Below are 16,285 nucleotides of genomic sequence, written 5' to 3'. Positions count from 1 at the left end.
CTTTCCCTAAAACATATAGAGAGTTCCCTGAACTCCCTACTTCCTTTTCAGATTACTTCTGGTATTGTCCCTTCTCATTTAAAACTCCTCCACCATATGCATATCCAATCCATTTTATAGCTATTTGTTCAGAAACAGAGAATGTAGCTTTAGGACAGAGATGGCAAATTCTATTAAATGACAGAACCTGTGTGGCTCCTGTGTTGTGGATTCTGTGGTTACTAACAAACTATGCCAGACTGGGTGCTGTTGTAATGGGTCATGATACCCATGGGTACAACAGGGGCCAGTCCAGGTACCCATACCATGCATGTGCCATTCCTACTATTTGCTTTTCCTCAATACCTCCTCCCCAAGCTGCACTGTCTTTCTGTGAATCCTAGAAATGTTAAGCAACTTGCTTGCTCTCATTATATTTAAATTTAAGATACTTACACTATTGATATTTTACTAGACCATACCAGCTGTCAATCATTCCAGTAGGATATAATCTCATTATGTTTCACAAGGGAACAATACAACATTTTGATAATAATTCCTGCAATCTACACTGTATACTACTATAATGATTGTTAGGGATATTCTCTCCCTTAAGAAAGAAGATTAATGACTACCATTTATTGATCATCTGCTATATGCCAGGTTGTGGGTTGGGCACTTCACATCATCTTTAATTTGTAAATAATTCTCTAAGTAGGGTATTATTTTCCCCATTTTTTAGATAAGGAAAATGAGACTCAGAAAACTGACATGTTTTACCCAAGTACACAATGCTGTTAAAGCAGAGATTGAGAGGTCTCTCTGATTTCTAAATCCATTGCATTTTATATTAATTCACATTTTTTTAATATTAAAAAATCCTATAGTTAGATTCTAAAAAGTACTACCCACAGAGGCTTTTCATCTGACCCCATTTTAGTAAAAGTATTTAATTCTCATGTTTCCCTGAGTTGATTAAAACTTATTAATAAGGATTTGAAGTAGGCAGAGGATTAGCTAAAATTAATTTTCAGAGAGCAAATTAATAGTGTAAGTAAGGTTGCACAACCTTAAATGTTTAAAACACTCAAGATGATTTTAAAGAAATATTTATGTCAGGGCTTCCCTGGTGGCGCAGTGGTTGAGAGTCCGCCTGCCGACAGAGGGGACACGGGTTCGTGCCCCAGTCCGGGAGGATCCCACACGCCGCGGAGCGGCTGGGCCCGGGAACCATGGCCACTGAGCCTGCGCATCCAGAGTCTGTGCTCCGCAACGGGAGAGGCCACAGCAGTGAGAGGCCTGCGTACCGCAAAAAAAAAAGAAAAAAGGAAAAAGAAATATTTATGTCCAAAAACATGCTTATTCTCATTTAAAAGAATTGTAATTAACAATGCATGTCCTGACTGTTTGATAATCTTTATTCTCATTAAATGCCCTTTGATGTACTGTCAGAGCTAGACTTGTGAACTGAATGATTCAGGTTAGGCAATTTTCACCTTCTTTTAGATATATTTAGCCTAGTCTAAAAGTAACAAATCAGAATAGGAAAATATTCTAGAATGTAGCTTTTCAGATCTTGCTTCCTAATTAGCTTGAATTAGTAATGCATGTCACTTTATTAGTTTGAATGAATGTGGTAAATGAAAATTTTCAATGTTTGCTTAGAGGTGAAAAACTGATAATGAATTTCCTTTAAAGGATGTGGCCAATGAGATTAAGAAGTTTGAAGCATTAATAAAAAAGGATCTCCAAGCAAAAGAAAGGTGGGATGCAAATTATCTCAGTAATCACAAAACTGCATTCTGTTCTACTCTAACTTTTGAATATTTAGAAATCATTTACCTGAAATAGCTGTTCCAAAGATATTTTCACCTTGTAGGATCTTCATTAAGAGTGTATATTAAGGAAGATAAATGAGCTAAAATTCAGATTAGTTGTTCATTAACAATTTTTGTGAAATCAAAAGGGAAAGTGGCTACTATGAGATGTGAGGTTAATTTATTTTTCTATGTTATACTTACCCTTGTAAGTTCACACACATTTTTTAAACACTCACTAACATTTTTTCAAGTTACTCTTAATTTACATTTGTCACAAAAAAGCCATTATTAGACTCTAGTTTGGTTGCTGTCGTGTTGCATCCTCAGCATTTAGCACAGGGACCAGCAGTAAAAAGTTGTTGAATGAGTTTGTTGACTGAATGTCACTAAAACAGTTCAATGAGTTCTTTACAGAAAGTGCCTGGTTAATGGGCTTCTTTTTCCTAAAGATAAAGATCTTCTCCCCTTTTGTTTCCTATTAGGGGGTCATTGACTCACGGAAAATAATTGATTAGGGACTACACATATACGAACAGCTTGAATTTCTCTGCACTTTTTTCATGGAAACTATCTAAACTCTACTGCTTTATGTTTTATAGAATAGGAAATAAATCTCTTAAAGAAGAAAAATATACATGAATTATATAGTTCAGTTCCATATTAATATTTTTGAGGAGAGGGAATAGAGTCAAATGAGGAGGAATAAGAACGAGCTAGAAGGAAGAGTGGTGAGGAAGTCAAGTGTGAAAGGAAAGTGAAGCAGAATGAAGAATGTATACATTAATTGCCTTTCCCCCTTCCCTCTGCAGAAACTCCTGATGTCCTACTCTGAGCCCTCCCCATATTCATCAGTGCTCACCTCACTCCTAAAATAACCACAGCCCAAGCCTACTCCCCCATGCAGCTGCCACCTGACCCCAGCCACGCCCACCCTTGACCTTGGCCCATGAAACCACTCCACTTCTTCCAACTCTTTCACTCATCTCACCAGCCACGTGCTCCGGAGACATAAACAGACGGTGTCCACCAGAATGACTATCTTAAAATATTGAAACATTCTGTTGCTTTTCGTGAATGGTATTCTCTGCAGCCCCTGCAGCCCACCCCTTTCTTGGGACGCCTCGATTCCCACACAGTTTAGCAACCAGAATCAACACCAAGCACAACAGCATCTCCCAATCCCTGTACCAGCATCCATTTTGATTCATTAGTGTCCTAGCCCTGTCTGTGGTTCAATCTTTTAAAGATCCTTCCTGTACAAACACTCACCCTGATCCTCATTGCCTTCCCAACCCAACCTGAACCCTAGGCCTCTCTATCAGTTAGCTTAGAAACCCCGAAACCAGAGTGGGTTAAATTAGATGGATATTTACTTCTCTCTCCTATAATATTAATAGAAATCAGAAGGTAAGCAGCCCAGGGCATGTGTTGCTGCTCCAAGGTCAAAAAGGACTGAGCCTTCCTTTTAGTTCCACAGTCCTGATGTGTGGTTTCTGTCTTCAAAGTCACATTCGCAAATAAGAGATAGCTTCTGAGGCTCCGGCCATTTGGCCCACGTTCCAATATCAGGAAGGAGGGGAGGCAAAAAGTGGACATCCAATCTGAAATCGCTCCTTATACGAGCCTTCCGAGAAGCCCCATATAACATTTATGCTTATGCCTTATTAGTCAGAATTCAGTCACATGGCCATACCTAGCAGAATGGGAGGCTGGGAATTGTAGACTTTAGCTGGGTAAGTTGTTTTCCTGAATAAAACCGTGGCTCTGTTTCCAGGGAAAAGGGAGGGAAATAGCAGTGTCTATCACAAGTCCTTTCTCTGCAGAAGCCTCCACTTGGTCTTGCCAGAGATTTACCCCTGCAGGCCCATGAGATATGGACATCCTCACTTCTCAGAGTAGCAGGGTAGGACCTGGGGCAGCTAGAGTCCCTGGACCAGTCACCTGTGGCTGTGAGCAGCCCCATCTGTGACTCCAAACCCCTTCCAGTACACTTCACAAGGGACATTTTTTCTGATGGACCCCCCAAATAAAAAATGTTGAGAAGCGCTGGTCTAGAGCAAATTTTTAAAGAAAAAAAAGCTATGGTACAATTTGGCCATTCTTAATCTCTGTTATTGACCACTGCTTCTTTGGTTCATTCTGAATCCTTAGCTTAGAATCAAGCATGTTCTGGGCTTTTCCAGAAACTTCACATTACTTGATGACAGAGAGCACTAAAATCACCTCTTGGGTTGACCTTAGGAGCAATTTCTACAGCTGTCCCTTTCACAGCCTGCCTTTGAAAGACTTTCCCAGGGATGTCACTTCAAAGTCTATCTTTTCTCTTTTGTGAAATAATGAAATGATGTCTCAGTGAGAGCAATGCAAGAACAACCACTGCTGCTTTTTCCCCACATGAACTATTTCTTTATTTTTTAAGACAAATAATAAATGGCATCTCCTATTTGTTTCTTTAGCTGAGGCTGTTGACTGCTGTAATCTGACATTTGGATTCACAGATTTACCTTAGTCTCCTTCTAGCAATTGCTTATATATATACACAAATTTGGCCAAGGTTCCTATCACTAATAATTCATACATGTACAATGATTAACTCTATGGAGGCCTGGCAAGCAAACAGATATAAAGAAAACATAATTATTGCCCTCAAGAAACCCACATCTCAGTAAAATGAATATTTATTCATGTAAATATCACATAGCTTTCTTCAGGCTTTAATTGGCATAAGACAGCAGATGGGTATATGTATGGATGGTTGGACAGACTGATTGATGAATAAAGGAGAACCAGTATCTTAAGTGTATTGTTGGTGACATAAATACAGTGTTGAGAGAGCTATTAACCCATGCTCAATCTGAGGCAAAATCTTTTAAACAGCACATTTAAGTAAAAATATAGTAAGGATTTTGATGAAGGATCTGAAACAGTTATGCCACACAATTTTCATAAATACTTAATTGCACTAAATCTTAATAAATAAATAGGGTTAAAATTTGTCTTTGATCTTACTGAGGCTTTGTTAGCTACACAATTTCTGCTCAGTGACTCTCAGTGACAGAATACAATCGAAGGTTGAGCCCCTGCTGATAAAATAACCAGAATTTCAATGTGTGATTTTTTAAGTTATATTACACTTGTATAGTGCTTCTTAGCATATTATTTGAAATTTAGCAGACATTAGCTACATGTCAGGACTATTAGGCACAGGTACACAGGAGAGTAAACTAGGATACTTTTCTTCTGCGCTCAGAGTTCAACTGGAAGAGGCAAATGTACAAATAATGAACTATGATAAAATATCCGTACCGTAAATATGTGATTATTAAACAGAACTAATTATAATTTAAGAATTTTAATTCAACTATGTAAATGATTTTGATGTTTGATTTAATGAAACTGCATGGCCTCAGATTAAAAACAACACGTGTGATTATTCATTAAACATGAATTAGCTATGCTTTTATAAGAACACTTCTGTCTATATGAGAATTAATGACTGTTTAATCCCTGCATACCATAATAATGTGTCCTTGTCTTTTGAATAAGATTATAAGTTTTATTTTAAACTGAACACATCAATAACTTATGACATTAAGAATAATAATTATTCATAATACTAAAAGTCATTATTTCTTGGCAAGTAACGTTTTATCTTATACCATTGTACTGTTGTATTCTTTTTATTTTTTAAAGAGTATGCCGATGAGAACTGATCATTTGATCCTTAGGTACATAAAAATGTATCTTTTACTTTTAAAGGCAACTTTTGAATGAATCTATAAATTCTGTACTAAGCCACCATTTGCCTCACTAAATTGAGTGTGTTTGCTTTCTGTTGGTGAGACCACCAACTCTTCCTGATCTGTGAGTTCTGGACATGAGGTAGGACAAGAGCCCCAAGGTAGATCTTCTCACTTGGGTCTCCAGGACTTGGGCAAGAGGCTAGGTCAGACCCGTGGTGCAAGTCAACTATCCACTGCTGAGCTTCTGGTAAGAGCTGGGCTGCTGCCCTAAGGAGTCAGAAAGTTACCGGGAGCTCATAGAGCAACTTGCATTCACATAGGTGAGAGGAGAGTTGTAGTGGACAGAACCATCCATGGAGGTACTCTCAGGGTCCTCACATTAGTGTACCTGGCCGACTCTTGTAGAAATATGCCTTCCCTGACACTTGGGTTATCAATATTGCCTCACTCTTGACTCCAAGCAGGGGAGGCAGAAGGCCTAGAGCCAGCAGGAAGAAGAGGGAGAGAAATCCAGAATCTCTGGGCACAGTGAAGGTCATGAGAAGTAAAAGAGTAAGTAAGTAGGCGCCAGGCCTAGAAAGAAGGCTATGCTAAGGACCTCACAGATACAGAGTCCAGAAATGGGGTGAGGCAAACGGAATCTGTTGATAAGCTGTGGATCCCACACTGAAGTTCTAATATTTGCTTCGATACTTGTATTAGTAAATGAACAGAGCACTCAAGGGAGCCATCTCCAGAGGTCTTCCCCCACAGTCACAAGTAGTGGTGTGTGATTGAGTTATTTTTTAAAATTTAAATAAAAACTATTGTCCTTAGTGCATCCAAGACTTCTTTAGATACAACAGGCCAGACAACCGCTGATTTGTTAAACACTTACTCGGATGATGACTACATTAAAAAAATCCAGAAGCGCCTCGAAGAAGATGCTTTTGCACGAGAGCAAAGGGAGAAAAGACGGCGGAGACTCTTGATGGACCAGTTAATAGCCCACGAAGCACAAGAGGTAAGATATTTCATTGTTGATTGAATAATAGTTCTGGAAGATTTTACAAAATGTAGTCTTTTATACACACATGTGTATCTTACGTATGTATTATGTGCTACTCTGAATCAATGTCACAGCCTCACATCATAATAGCAAATAACATTCAGAAAACAAATCTACATAAAACATTTACTAAAGAATCTAAAATCTGGTAATGGTTATACAGCCTTGTGAATTTACTTAATTGTACATTGAATTGTACACTTAAAAATGAATTGAAATGGTAAATTTTATGTTATGCATATTTTACCACAATAAAAAATACTGACAAAATAGGAATCTAAAATCTATGTCAGCCATGTATATCTTAGAGGTAAAAGGAAACTTTTCATCCCAGTTTTATTAGGTATAATTGACAAATAAAAATTGTATATATTTAAGATGTATAATGTGATGTTTTGATATATGAATACATTGTGAAATGATTACCATAATCAAACTAATTAACACACCCATCACCTCACCAAAAAAAAAAAAAAATAGTTACCATTTTTGTGTGTGTATTTGGTGAGAATACTTAAGATCTATTTTTACAAGTTCAACTTTTTTAGATTCCACATTTAAGTGAGATCATGCAGTATTTGTCTTTCTATGTCTGGCTTATTTCATTTAACATAATGTCCTCCAAGTTCAAACATGTTGTCACAACTGACAGGATTTTCTTCTTTTTTAAGGCTGACAGTATTCCATATATACACACACACATATGTGTGTATGTTTGTGTCTCACATTTTCTTTATCCATTCACCCATCAATGGACACTTAGGTTGTTTCTATATCATGGCCACTGTGAATAGCGCTGCAGCGAACATGGGGGTGTAAACATCTCTCTGAGATACTGATTTCATTTCCTTTGGATATGTACCAGAAGTAGGATTCCTGGGTCATATGGTAGTTCTATTTCTAATTTTTCAAGTAAACACTATCCAGTTTTCCATAGTGGCTGTACCAATTTACATTCCCACCAACAGTTTACAAGGGTTCCCTTTTCACCACATTCTTGCTTTTATTTTATATTTTTTGATAATAGCCATTCTAACAGATATGAGGTGATATCTTATTTGGTTTGGATTTTCATTTCTCTGTTGATTAGTAACGTTGATCATCTTTTCAAATACCCGTTGGCCATTTGTTTGTCTTCTTTTGGGAAATGTCTGTTCAGGTCCATTGACCATTTGTTAAATTGGGTTATTTGGTATTTGGCTATTGAGTTATTTGAATTCCTTACATATTTTGGATATTAACCAAAATGTATGGTTCGCAAATAGTAATTTCCCCCATTTGTAGGTTGCCTCTTCACTCTTTCGATTGTCTCCTTTTCTGTGCAGAATTTTTAGCTAGATCAAATCCCACTTGTCTATTTTTACTTTTGTTGCCTGTACTTTTGGGGTCACGTTAAAAAAATAATTGCCTAGACTAGTGCCAAGAAATGTTTTTCCCTATATTTGCTTCTAGTAGTTTTATAGTTTTAAGTCTTATGTGTAAGTCTCTAATCCATTTTAAATTGATTTTTATATATGGTGTGAGATAAGGGTACAGTATCATTCTCCTGCATGTGGATATCCAGTTTTCCCAGCACCATTTGTTGTAGAGACTGTCCTTTCCCCATTGTATAGCCTTGGCACCCTTATTGAAGATCAATTGACTGTACATATGTAGATTTATTTCTGGGCTCTTTCTTCTCTTTCACTGGTCTATATATCTGGGTTTTTTTGTTGTTTTTGTTTTTGTTTTTGTTTTTGTTTTTTGGTATGCAAGCCTCTCACTGTTGTGGCCTCTCCCGTTGCAGAGCACAGGCTCTGGATGTGCAGGCTCAGTGGCCATGGCTTACGGGCCTAGCCACTCCGCGGCATGTGGGATCCTCCTGGACTGGGGCACAAACTCACGTCCCCTGCATCAGCAGGCGGACTCTCAACCACTGCGCCACCAGGGAAGCCCTATATGTCTGTTTTTATGTCCGTGCCATGCTGTTTTGAATACTGCATCCCTGTAATGTATTTTGAAATCAGGAAGTGTGATGCCTACAGTTCTGTTCTTCTTACTCAAGATTGCTTTGGCTGTTTGAAGTCTTTTGTGGCTCCATATGAATTTTAGTATTGTTTTCCTATTTCTGTAAAAAACGCCATTGGAATTTTGATAGGAATTGCATTGAATCTGTAGATCACTCTAGGTATTATGGGCATTTTAACATTATTAATTCTTCCAATCCTGGAACATGGGATATCTTTTCCATTTATTTGTGTCTTCTTCAGTTCTTTCAATTAATGTTTTATAGTTTTCAGTGTGGATCTTTTGCCTCCTTGGTTGAATTTATTGTTAAATATTTTATTATTTTTGATGCTATTGTAAATGGGATTGTTTCCTTAATTTCATTTCAGATAGTTCATTTTTAGTGTGTAGGAATGCAAATGATTTTTATATGTTTATTTTGTATACTGAAACTACTGAATTTGTTTTTTGGTTCTAACATTTTTTTTTTAGTCAGTCTTTAGAGTTTTCTATATGTAAGATCATGTCATCTGCAAACAGAGACGTTTTACCTCTTCCTTTCTGATTTGGATGCCTTTTCTTTCTCTTTCTTGCCAGTTTCCCTGGTTAGGACTTCCAGTACCAATAGAAGTGGTGAGAGTGGGCATACTTGTCTTATTTTTGATCTTAGAGGAATGCTGAAAATCTAAAAGCTTTTAGCATCATACCTTTAGGTATGATGTTAACTGTGAGCTTATCATATATGACCTTTATTATGTTGAGTTACATTCCTTCTATACCTAATTTGTTGAGAATTTTTATCATGGAAGGATACTGAATTGTTTCAAATGTTTTTTCTATATCAGTTGATACTATCAAAAAGGGAACTTTTAAATGAAAACATAGAAAATTAGTTAGTCCTCTCAGTTTGATCTACTCCAGTGGTTCTCAAAGTGTGATTCTTGGACCAATAACATGAGCATAAGCAGGAAACTTTTAGGAATGTGAATAATTAGGTCCCATCATCCGTGTTAACAGGCCCGCTAGGTGATTTGATGCAGCTATAGATTGAGAATCACTGATCAACTCTTATGTTGAACACATATTTACTGAACCTCCTCTGTGCTCTGGGGACTTGTCCTAGTCCCGGGATACAACAGTGAAAAAGAATAATGGGAAATCTGCTCTCACAGACCTTGCTGTTTGGGAGAGGATCTGTAAACAAGCAACTACATTGGAGTGTGGAGGTGCCATGAGGGTGATGGGAGGGACAGGTGACACATGGGAGGGAAGTCCAGCCCTGGCCTGGTTCAGAGATGATTTCTGGAGGGGGATAGCACAGAAGCATGAGGAAGGGTCAGAGTTAGCTAATTGAAGGTGGGGGTGATTTTAGGGGGTGGGGATGGGGGTTAGTTTCCAGCAGAAGCCAAAATGGTGGAAGGCAAACTGTGTCTCCAGAGAGAATATCATATGGAAAGGCTCAGGGCTTTTAGCAAACTAAATGTCATCAGGCAGGAGTCACCAGAGGTCAAATCATAATGGGCCTTGTAAGATATAAAGAGGCAAATAGGAGACTTTATCCTGAGTGCAAAGGGGAGCAAGAGTGACAAGGCTAGATTTGCCTTATAGAAAGATCGCTCTGGCTTTAGTTTTAAGAACAGATTACATGAGGGCTAACCAAGTTATAACTGTTGCTCTAATCCAGGTAAGAAACTATCCCCGTTTAAATTTAGGGGAGTGGCAGTAGTGAGGGAGAGAAGTGGCTTCAGGAGCTATTTTAGAAGTAAAATCAGTGGGACTTACTGATTCATTAGACATGGGGGAGTGAAAACACGGGATGAGGGGCCCAGTGTCTGGCTTGGGCAGCTGAGTGGATGGAGGAGTCATTTGCTGTGATACAGAAGATGGTAAGAGGAATGCACTTGGGGAGGAAGGTGATTTGAGTTGTTAAAGTAAATAGGACAAATCTGTATGACTGAAATGTGAGAGACCATTTGAAGATACTTCTTTTATTCACCTGACTACATCTGATCTGCTCAGTGGTTCTGTTAACTGAAGGGAGATCCAAGCTTCATGTAAGTATGAAACTGTCTATCCATGCGGTCACTCCTTTCCTAGTGAAAAATTCAGAGAATAACTCTGCCATCTTTGTACTAAAAGGTTATTTCTTACTTCAGATTCACATATATTTTTACTCAGTCAGCTTGATAGTCACTCTTTTAATTAAAAGAATGACAAATTATGAAAATTAGATGATTAAAAAGTAGATTTTAAAATAGCTACCTATTTCAAGTTTCATTAACTAGCAATGGGATTTTGAACACACTTTCATTTATTTTACAAAACAGTTGTGTGTTGGCTGCTAGGTTTTTTCTTTCTCTTTTTCTGCTTATAATCCATGATTGATATTTACCTAGAAAGTGGGGTGAACGAATTCTTTCTAGCTTTCCTCACTTTCAACCAGGATGCTCTTAGCATTGATTTTTTAAGGCTCTAGCTGGAGATCTGTTCAGGGATCCGGCAACCTAAGAGACATTGAAGGAAGTCGGTGTTCCAACTTATGATATTTCCACCAAGGGAGCTCCTCTCTGTGGTACTTCTTCTCTGTGTCTGGGGAAGCTGCTACATCTAGAACCAGGCTGGGTCATGCAGCAAGGGACCTCCGCTCCCACTGCTTCCTTCCCATTAAGTGTCCCCGCCTCCCTGTGCCGCTGACCCAAGTGCCTCTGCTCCACAGTGGTGGAATGTGCACCATGGTCTGCCTTCCCATCCATCCTCCTCTCCTCCAAAGAGAAAATGGTACTTGTCAGGGTTAGCATTTCCTCTGCTTCCCTCAAGTATCTGCTGCTTCTCGGGAGCGTGACATGAATCTTGTGTCAGCCCTGGATACTTTGATTTGGCTCCATTCGCAGTGAATCTATCAGAAATGCCTCATAATATCTTCTCCGGCCTCCAAGTCATTGCAGTCTCCCCCTGGAGTTTACAGACCCTTGTTTTAGTTGGGCTTATAAAGAGAGAGCCAGAGATCTGTGCTCAGGTTGCTATCTTGCCTAGTTATCCATAAAGAGATGTCATTATGTGAATGAAATGATGAGACTTAAGGTTAGAAGGATCACTTTAACTTTTTTAGAGGATAGATTCTGGAGAGGGATGGGGGGGGAAGGCAAGTTATGGGGAGGGGCTGATGTTGTCCACTATGGGGTGTCAATGGGCAGTGTCAATAGGTACCGAATGGAGTAGACAGTGATTTAAAACCATACATAGGAGGCAAAATAGACTACTTCTTCAAGAATTGTATTAGGGTGACAAGAGGAATGGACTTAGGATGACCCTAACATTTTAGGTCAACAAGTCATAGGTTTATAGTGTCATCAATGGAGACGGGGAAATACTGGGGGAGGACCAGGTCTAAAGGGGATTTAGTGAGTTTAGTTTGGGACTCGTTGAGTTTAAGTACTTCATAGGCATTTAAGTGAAGATTTTCAGACCGTGAAAATCATACTCCCAACTGGTAGTGTGATCATTTGGCCAGCATCTTAGCTTGTTCTTGGGATTCATTCCAGCGCACCTATCTCTACCTTCCCAGAACCTTTTCTGGATTATTTCCTTGGAACTGACATTTGAACACCAGACACCTCCCCCATCTCTTAACTAGAAGAATACTTAGCTTCCATGTCTTTCCTGCCATGCTCCATTCCTCCAGGAGAGCCGCTCGGGCATCTTTGGAGAATTAAAGCAATGGTATGCACCAGAGCAAGCTCCTAGCTCCAACTCATGGGAAAGGCAGAGGTCTTGGCAATCAAACTGAGCATGTTTTGGATTGTGTATCTATAAGTCTTCCCCAAATATGATTAAATATACTGAAAAGAGAAATGTGACTTCTCTTATTTTCTATTTTATTTATTGCAGATGTAGACTATTTCATCTATGTTAAGGGTTAAACAGGCATCTGTAGGCTGCCCTAAACACTTAACCGTAACATATTTTTCTATGAGAAAATGTGTCCCAAATTGTAATGAAACTTTGGGAAAAAGTATGTTTCTAAAACATGAACTACTTGTACGACGGAACAAAAAAAGAATCTTTTCCACTCAACTTTTGGTTGCAGGTCTTAACACACTTGATGGTTCTTCATACTGAAGCTTCATATACATAGCATTGACTCAGCCATTCAACAGTAATTTCTTTTCTTTTCCTTTTTAATCATAATGTGTTGTCATCTAAGCAATAACCAAGACATATCTGACCAACCCAGTTCTTCATCAGGGTCAGAATGACCAGCTCTCATCTCAACAACCAAATTGCCTTGCCGTGTAGACACAGACAAATATAGAATATATTCCAAATTCAATATAGAATTCACTTGGAATAATAAATCAAGGCTCTACATTTTAAAAATACGGCTGTGACTATCGCAAACCACCCCCAAATGTGGTAGGCAGTTTGGGCTGGATTCAGATAAATGCCTTTTCTTGGTCTTACCTGGCTTCTCTCAGATGTCTTTGGTCAGCTGGTGGGTTGGCTGAGGCTGGCGGACTTGGAAGAGTTTCATTAGTTCCAGCTGAGAAGGCTGGTGTCTCTCTATGGTTTCTCATTTTCTAGCTGAGCAGAAACTGTGGTGACAGTGGCAAGGGTGGCAAGAGAATTAAGAAAGTCAGACCACAAGTGTTTTGTTTTGTTTTATTTTTCTAATGTCCCATTGGTGAGTTCAAGTCAGAGGTCACCCCATACCCCATATTTAAGGAGTAAAGAAATAGATTCTACTTTCTGATGGGAATATCTGCAGGATAACATTGGAGGCTGTGGATGAAGAAAACTGAAGAATCTGTGGCCATTTTTACATTTTGCCTCACCTCCACTATTGGACCTCAAAAGAAACAAATGATTAACATTAAAGCTTCTAGAATGTTTTAACTAGATGAGACATACGTTTCAAAGTTGTTCATCATTTTATTCTTATCTGATATATTAATAACAGAAAAAATTTCATATTTACTTTCAATTGAATTTTATTTAAACTACATATTTATATAATCCCCAAGTTCAAGTTTTAGTATTTTCCACAGAGTGTTATTGTTATTTGTATCTTGATTCTGAACATATATATAGTATTTCTCCCACAATCTGAAACAGTGTCACTAGTGAGGCCAGATTTTCTTCCTGAACAATTCGATTGTTGAGTGTTAAATGGACAACCCCAGTGTTTAGTTAGATGTTCTTCTAAGTCTTCTCCCTGGAGAACTTTAATTATGGCCTCCTTCCACATGGTGTCTCTGTTTAGACAGAGTGAGAGAGCTTGAAGATGCCTTGGAGATCATCTTCTACCCAAACCCTCCATTTCCCCTGTCAAGAAATAGGCCCGGAAAATCCGAGTTACTTGCCCAAGGCTGCAAGCCAGTTAATGGTACAGCTGGGGCTGCACTGGCAAGGGACTCTGATTCCCAGTTTGATGCTTCTTCCACTGTTCACTGGTTCCCCTTCGGTTCTCTTAAAATAGCCAAGGGAGCCAAGAGAGTGCATCTAGTTTCTCTCTCAGGTTACAACCACTCAGATTTTCTAAGATAAACTGTAGGTCATTTCCCCTTAGCCTCTTCTCCAATCTGCCCAGTCTATCATGTAGGAACTGAGATGGCCCCCCTGGGAACTAAGCAGATCTGCCGTCCTCAGCCAGACAATGTCTGCATTTGTTTTTACAACTAGTTTTTATGTTAAGAGTGCATATAGCACAATTCCAAGTTTCTGAAAACATGCTTATAAATGGAGAATTACACCCTTTGTTTGTAAAACCTTGAAAAAAATTACCTAATCTATTTTTTGATCCGATTTGAAAGGAAGTAATAATTCATTTAGAATAAGGAGTTGCAAAACCATGTGTTTCTGGATACCAAAATTATACAACTGTCGGTGGAAATTTTCATTTTTATAACTCAATTTTTACCATGTTCAAATTTAAATCAAATAGCAGAATATCAATTCTACAGGTGAATACTATGCCTTTTACACATGGTTTACGTGTAGGCTTCTCAGCCCAGCGGGAAATGTGGACATCACCTTGACAAATGATTGGCTCTCGCAATTGTGTTTCCAGGAGGCTTATCGGGAGGAGCAGCTGATCAACCGGCTGATGCGACAGTCCCAGCAGGAGCGCAGGATCGCCGTGCAGCTCATGCACGTTCGGCACGAAAAGGAAGTTTTACGGCAAAACAGAATTTTCAGAGAAAAACAATACGAGGAAAGACGGCTTAAAGATTTCCAGGATGCTCTCGATCGAGAAGCGGTAAACAATATATCCCTTAAAAATCCTCCTAAGGTTACTTTTGATCCTTCCTCTACCAAGTCAAGGTAAACAAGGCTGCATTTAGATGCCAATCATTTAATGAGTTAATTTTTTGTATGATCTATTATCTCCCCATTTTTATCTTTGTACAACCGCACTGACAGCACACATAGCATCTACCTACTATACTCTCTCCCTTCAGTCTTGATTCTACAAATATTTAATGCTCACCCCCAGTCCTTATGTCCACATCTCTCTGGTCATTTCTGTTGTCTGAAGCTCTCCAGTAGATTCCTCAAGAACAGCTCATGGGAACAATATTCCCTGAGTGCTTGCATATTGATAACAGTATGTGCCTTTTATACTCGTCAGTTTTGTTGTATATAAAATCCTTAGTTCACATTTTCTTTCCTTGAATATCTTAAGTGCATTATTCCATTTTCTTCAGGTATAAAGTGTGCTGTCAAAAACAATGAATGATAATCTATATTTTGTTTCCTTGAGTCATTACTCTTGTTTTCGAGACGCATAAAGGACTTTCTTTTTCTTTAAAGTTCACTGGAATGTTATTTGGTGTTCATTATTCTAAGTGAAAACTATTTTCAGGCAGTGAGAGCACTTTCAAGCTGCCTCCTTTTTATAAGACACCCTTAGTCTTGAATAAGCAATTCCTTGCTTTCTGGTAAAACAAGATTTCCCAGGCCCATACTGTACTATTCCCTCCTCAGAATTAGAACAAGCCATTTTTCTAGGGTACCCTGGTTCACTGTAGTTGAGAATGGTTACAGAAGCCAAGATTTGGGTGCCAGGTATGCTCTTGGCCACCATGGTATCATTGTGTCTAGGCCCTTTATAACTCTGAAAATCAAATTATCTAATCTTTTAGTTATTTGATATGTTAACATCTTCCTTATCTTTATATGTACAGTTCTAATAACCAAAATAGATTTATTTTATCAAGGGATTTATATGAATCACTTCTTGTCTTGTTCCTCTTGGGGTGGTTTCAAATTTATTCAGTCTGTTAAGCCAGATGTGATTGAAGAAATATAAAGCTCATGTGAGTGGCATTTTAGATAGCCTGTCTTTATTGTCATAAAATATTCATAAAACCAGGCTGAGCAGAAGAGAAAACCTTACAGAAAATAGGAAGGCAATGCTTTGTTTATCCGCATCATGGTTTCCACTGTGATATTCCATGAAAGTGGAACACATTTTTTGCCAGAATTATGCAATTTTGAGAAATGTCATTTGGAAAGTACAGTGTTCTCCAGAGTCAGGAAAATGGTGCTTTTGCCCTTGTAGAGCAGGCAGAGCCAAAACGTCAGGAGGAGAGCGCGGAGCCATATGCCATGAACTTGACCTGCATGACCTCAAGTGTCTTTAATAGCCGACTTATCTGGATAATTGTTTCATCTCTCTCTCTCTCTTTTTTTCTTTTTTTTTTTTTTTT

At 38.5% G+C, this 16,285-nt stretch overlaps 1 protein-coding gene across 1 annotated transcript in view; it reads left to right on the top strand.

Annotated features, from left to right (window-relative positions):
- Window positions 1-16,285, top strand: part of SPEF2 (sperm flagellar and cilia associated 2) — a gene marked incomplete at its 3' end in the record, with an annotated part of 107,407 nt that overhangs the window by 25,381 nt on the left and 65,741 nt on the right. Inside the window, exons 5-7 of the mRNA XM_007466842.1 lie at window positions 1,678-1,742; window positions 6,359-6,545; window positions 14,644-14,832. Of these exons, the coding sequence (XP_007466904.1) occupies window positions 1,678-1,742; window positions 6,359-6,545; window positions 14,644-14,832 (441 nt within the window). The remainder of the gene's footprint in view (window positions 1-1,677; window positions 1,743-6,358; window positions 6,546-14,643; window positions 14,833-16,285) is intronic.

Source organism: Lipotes vexillifer, unplaced genomic scaffold (assembly GCF_000442215.2).
Source record: "Lipotes vexillifer unplaced genomic scaffold, Lipotes_vexillifer_v1.1 scaffold647, whole genome shotgun sequence".
Lineage (NCBI taxonomy): Eukaryota > Metazoa > Chordata > Mammalia > Artiodactyla > Lipotidae > Lipotes > Lipotes vexillifer.
The sequence above is the reverse complement of the archived record's forward strand: the minus strand, read 5'-3'. Positions and strand labels throughout refer to the sequence as shown.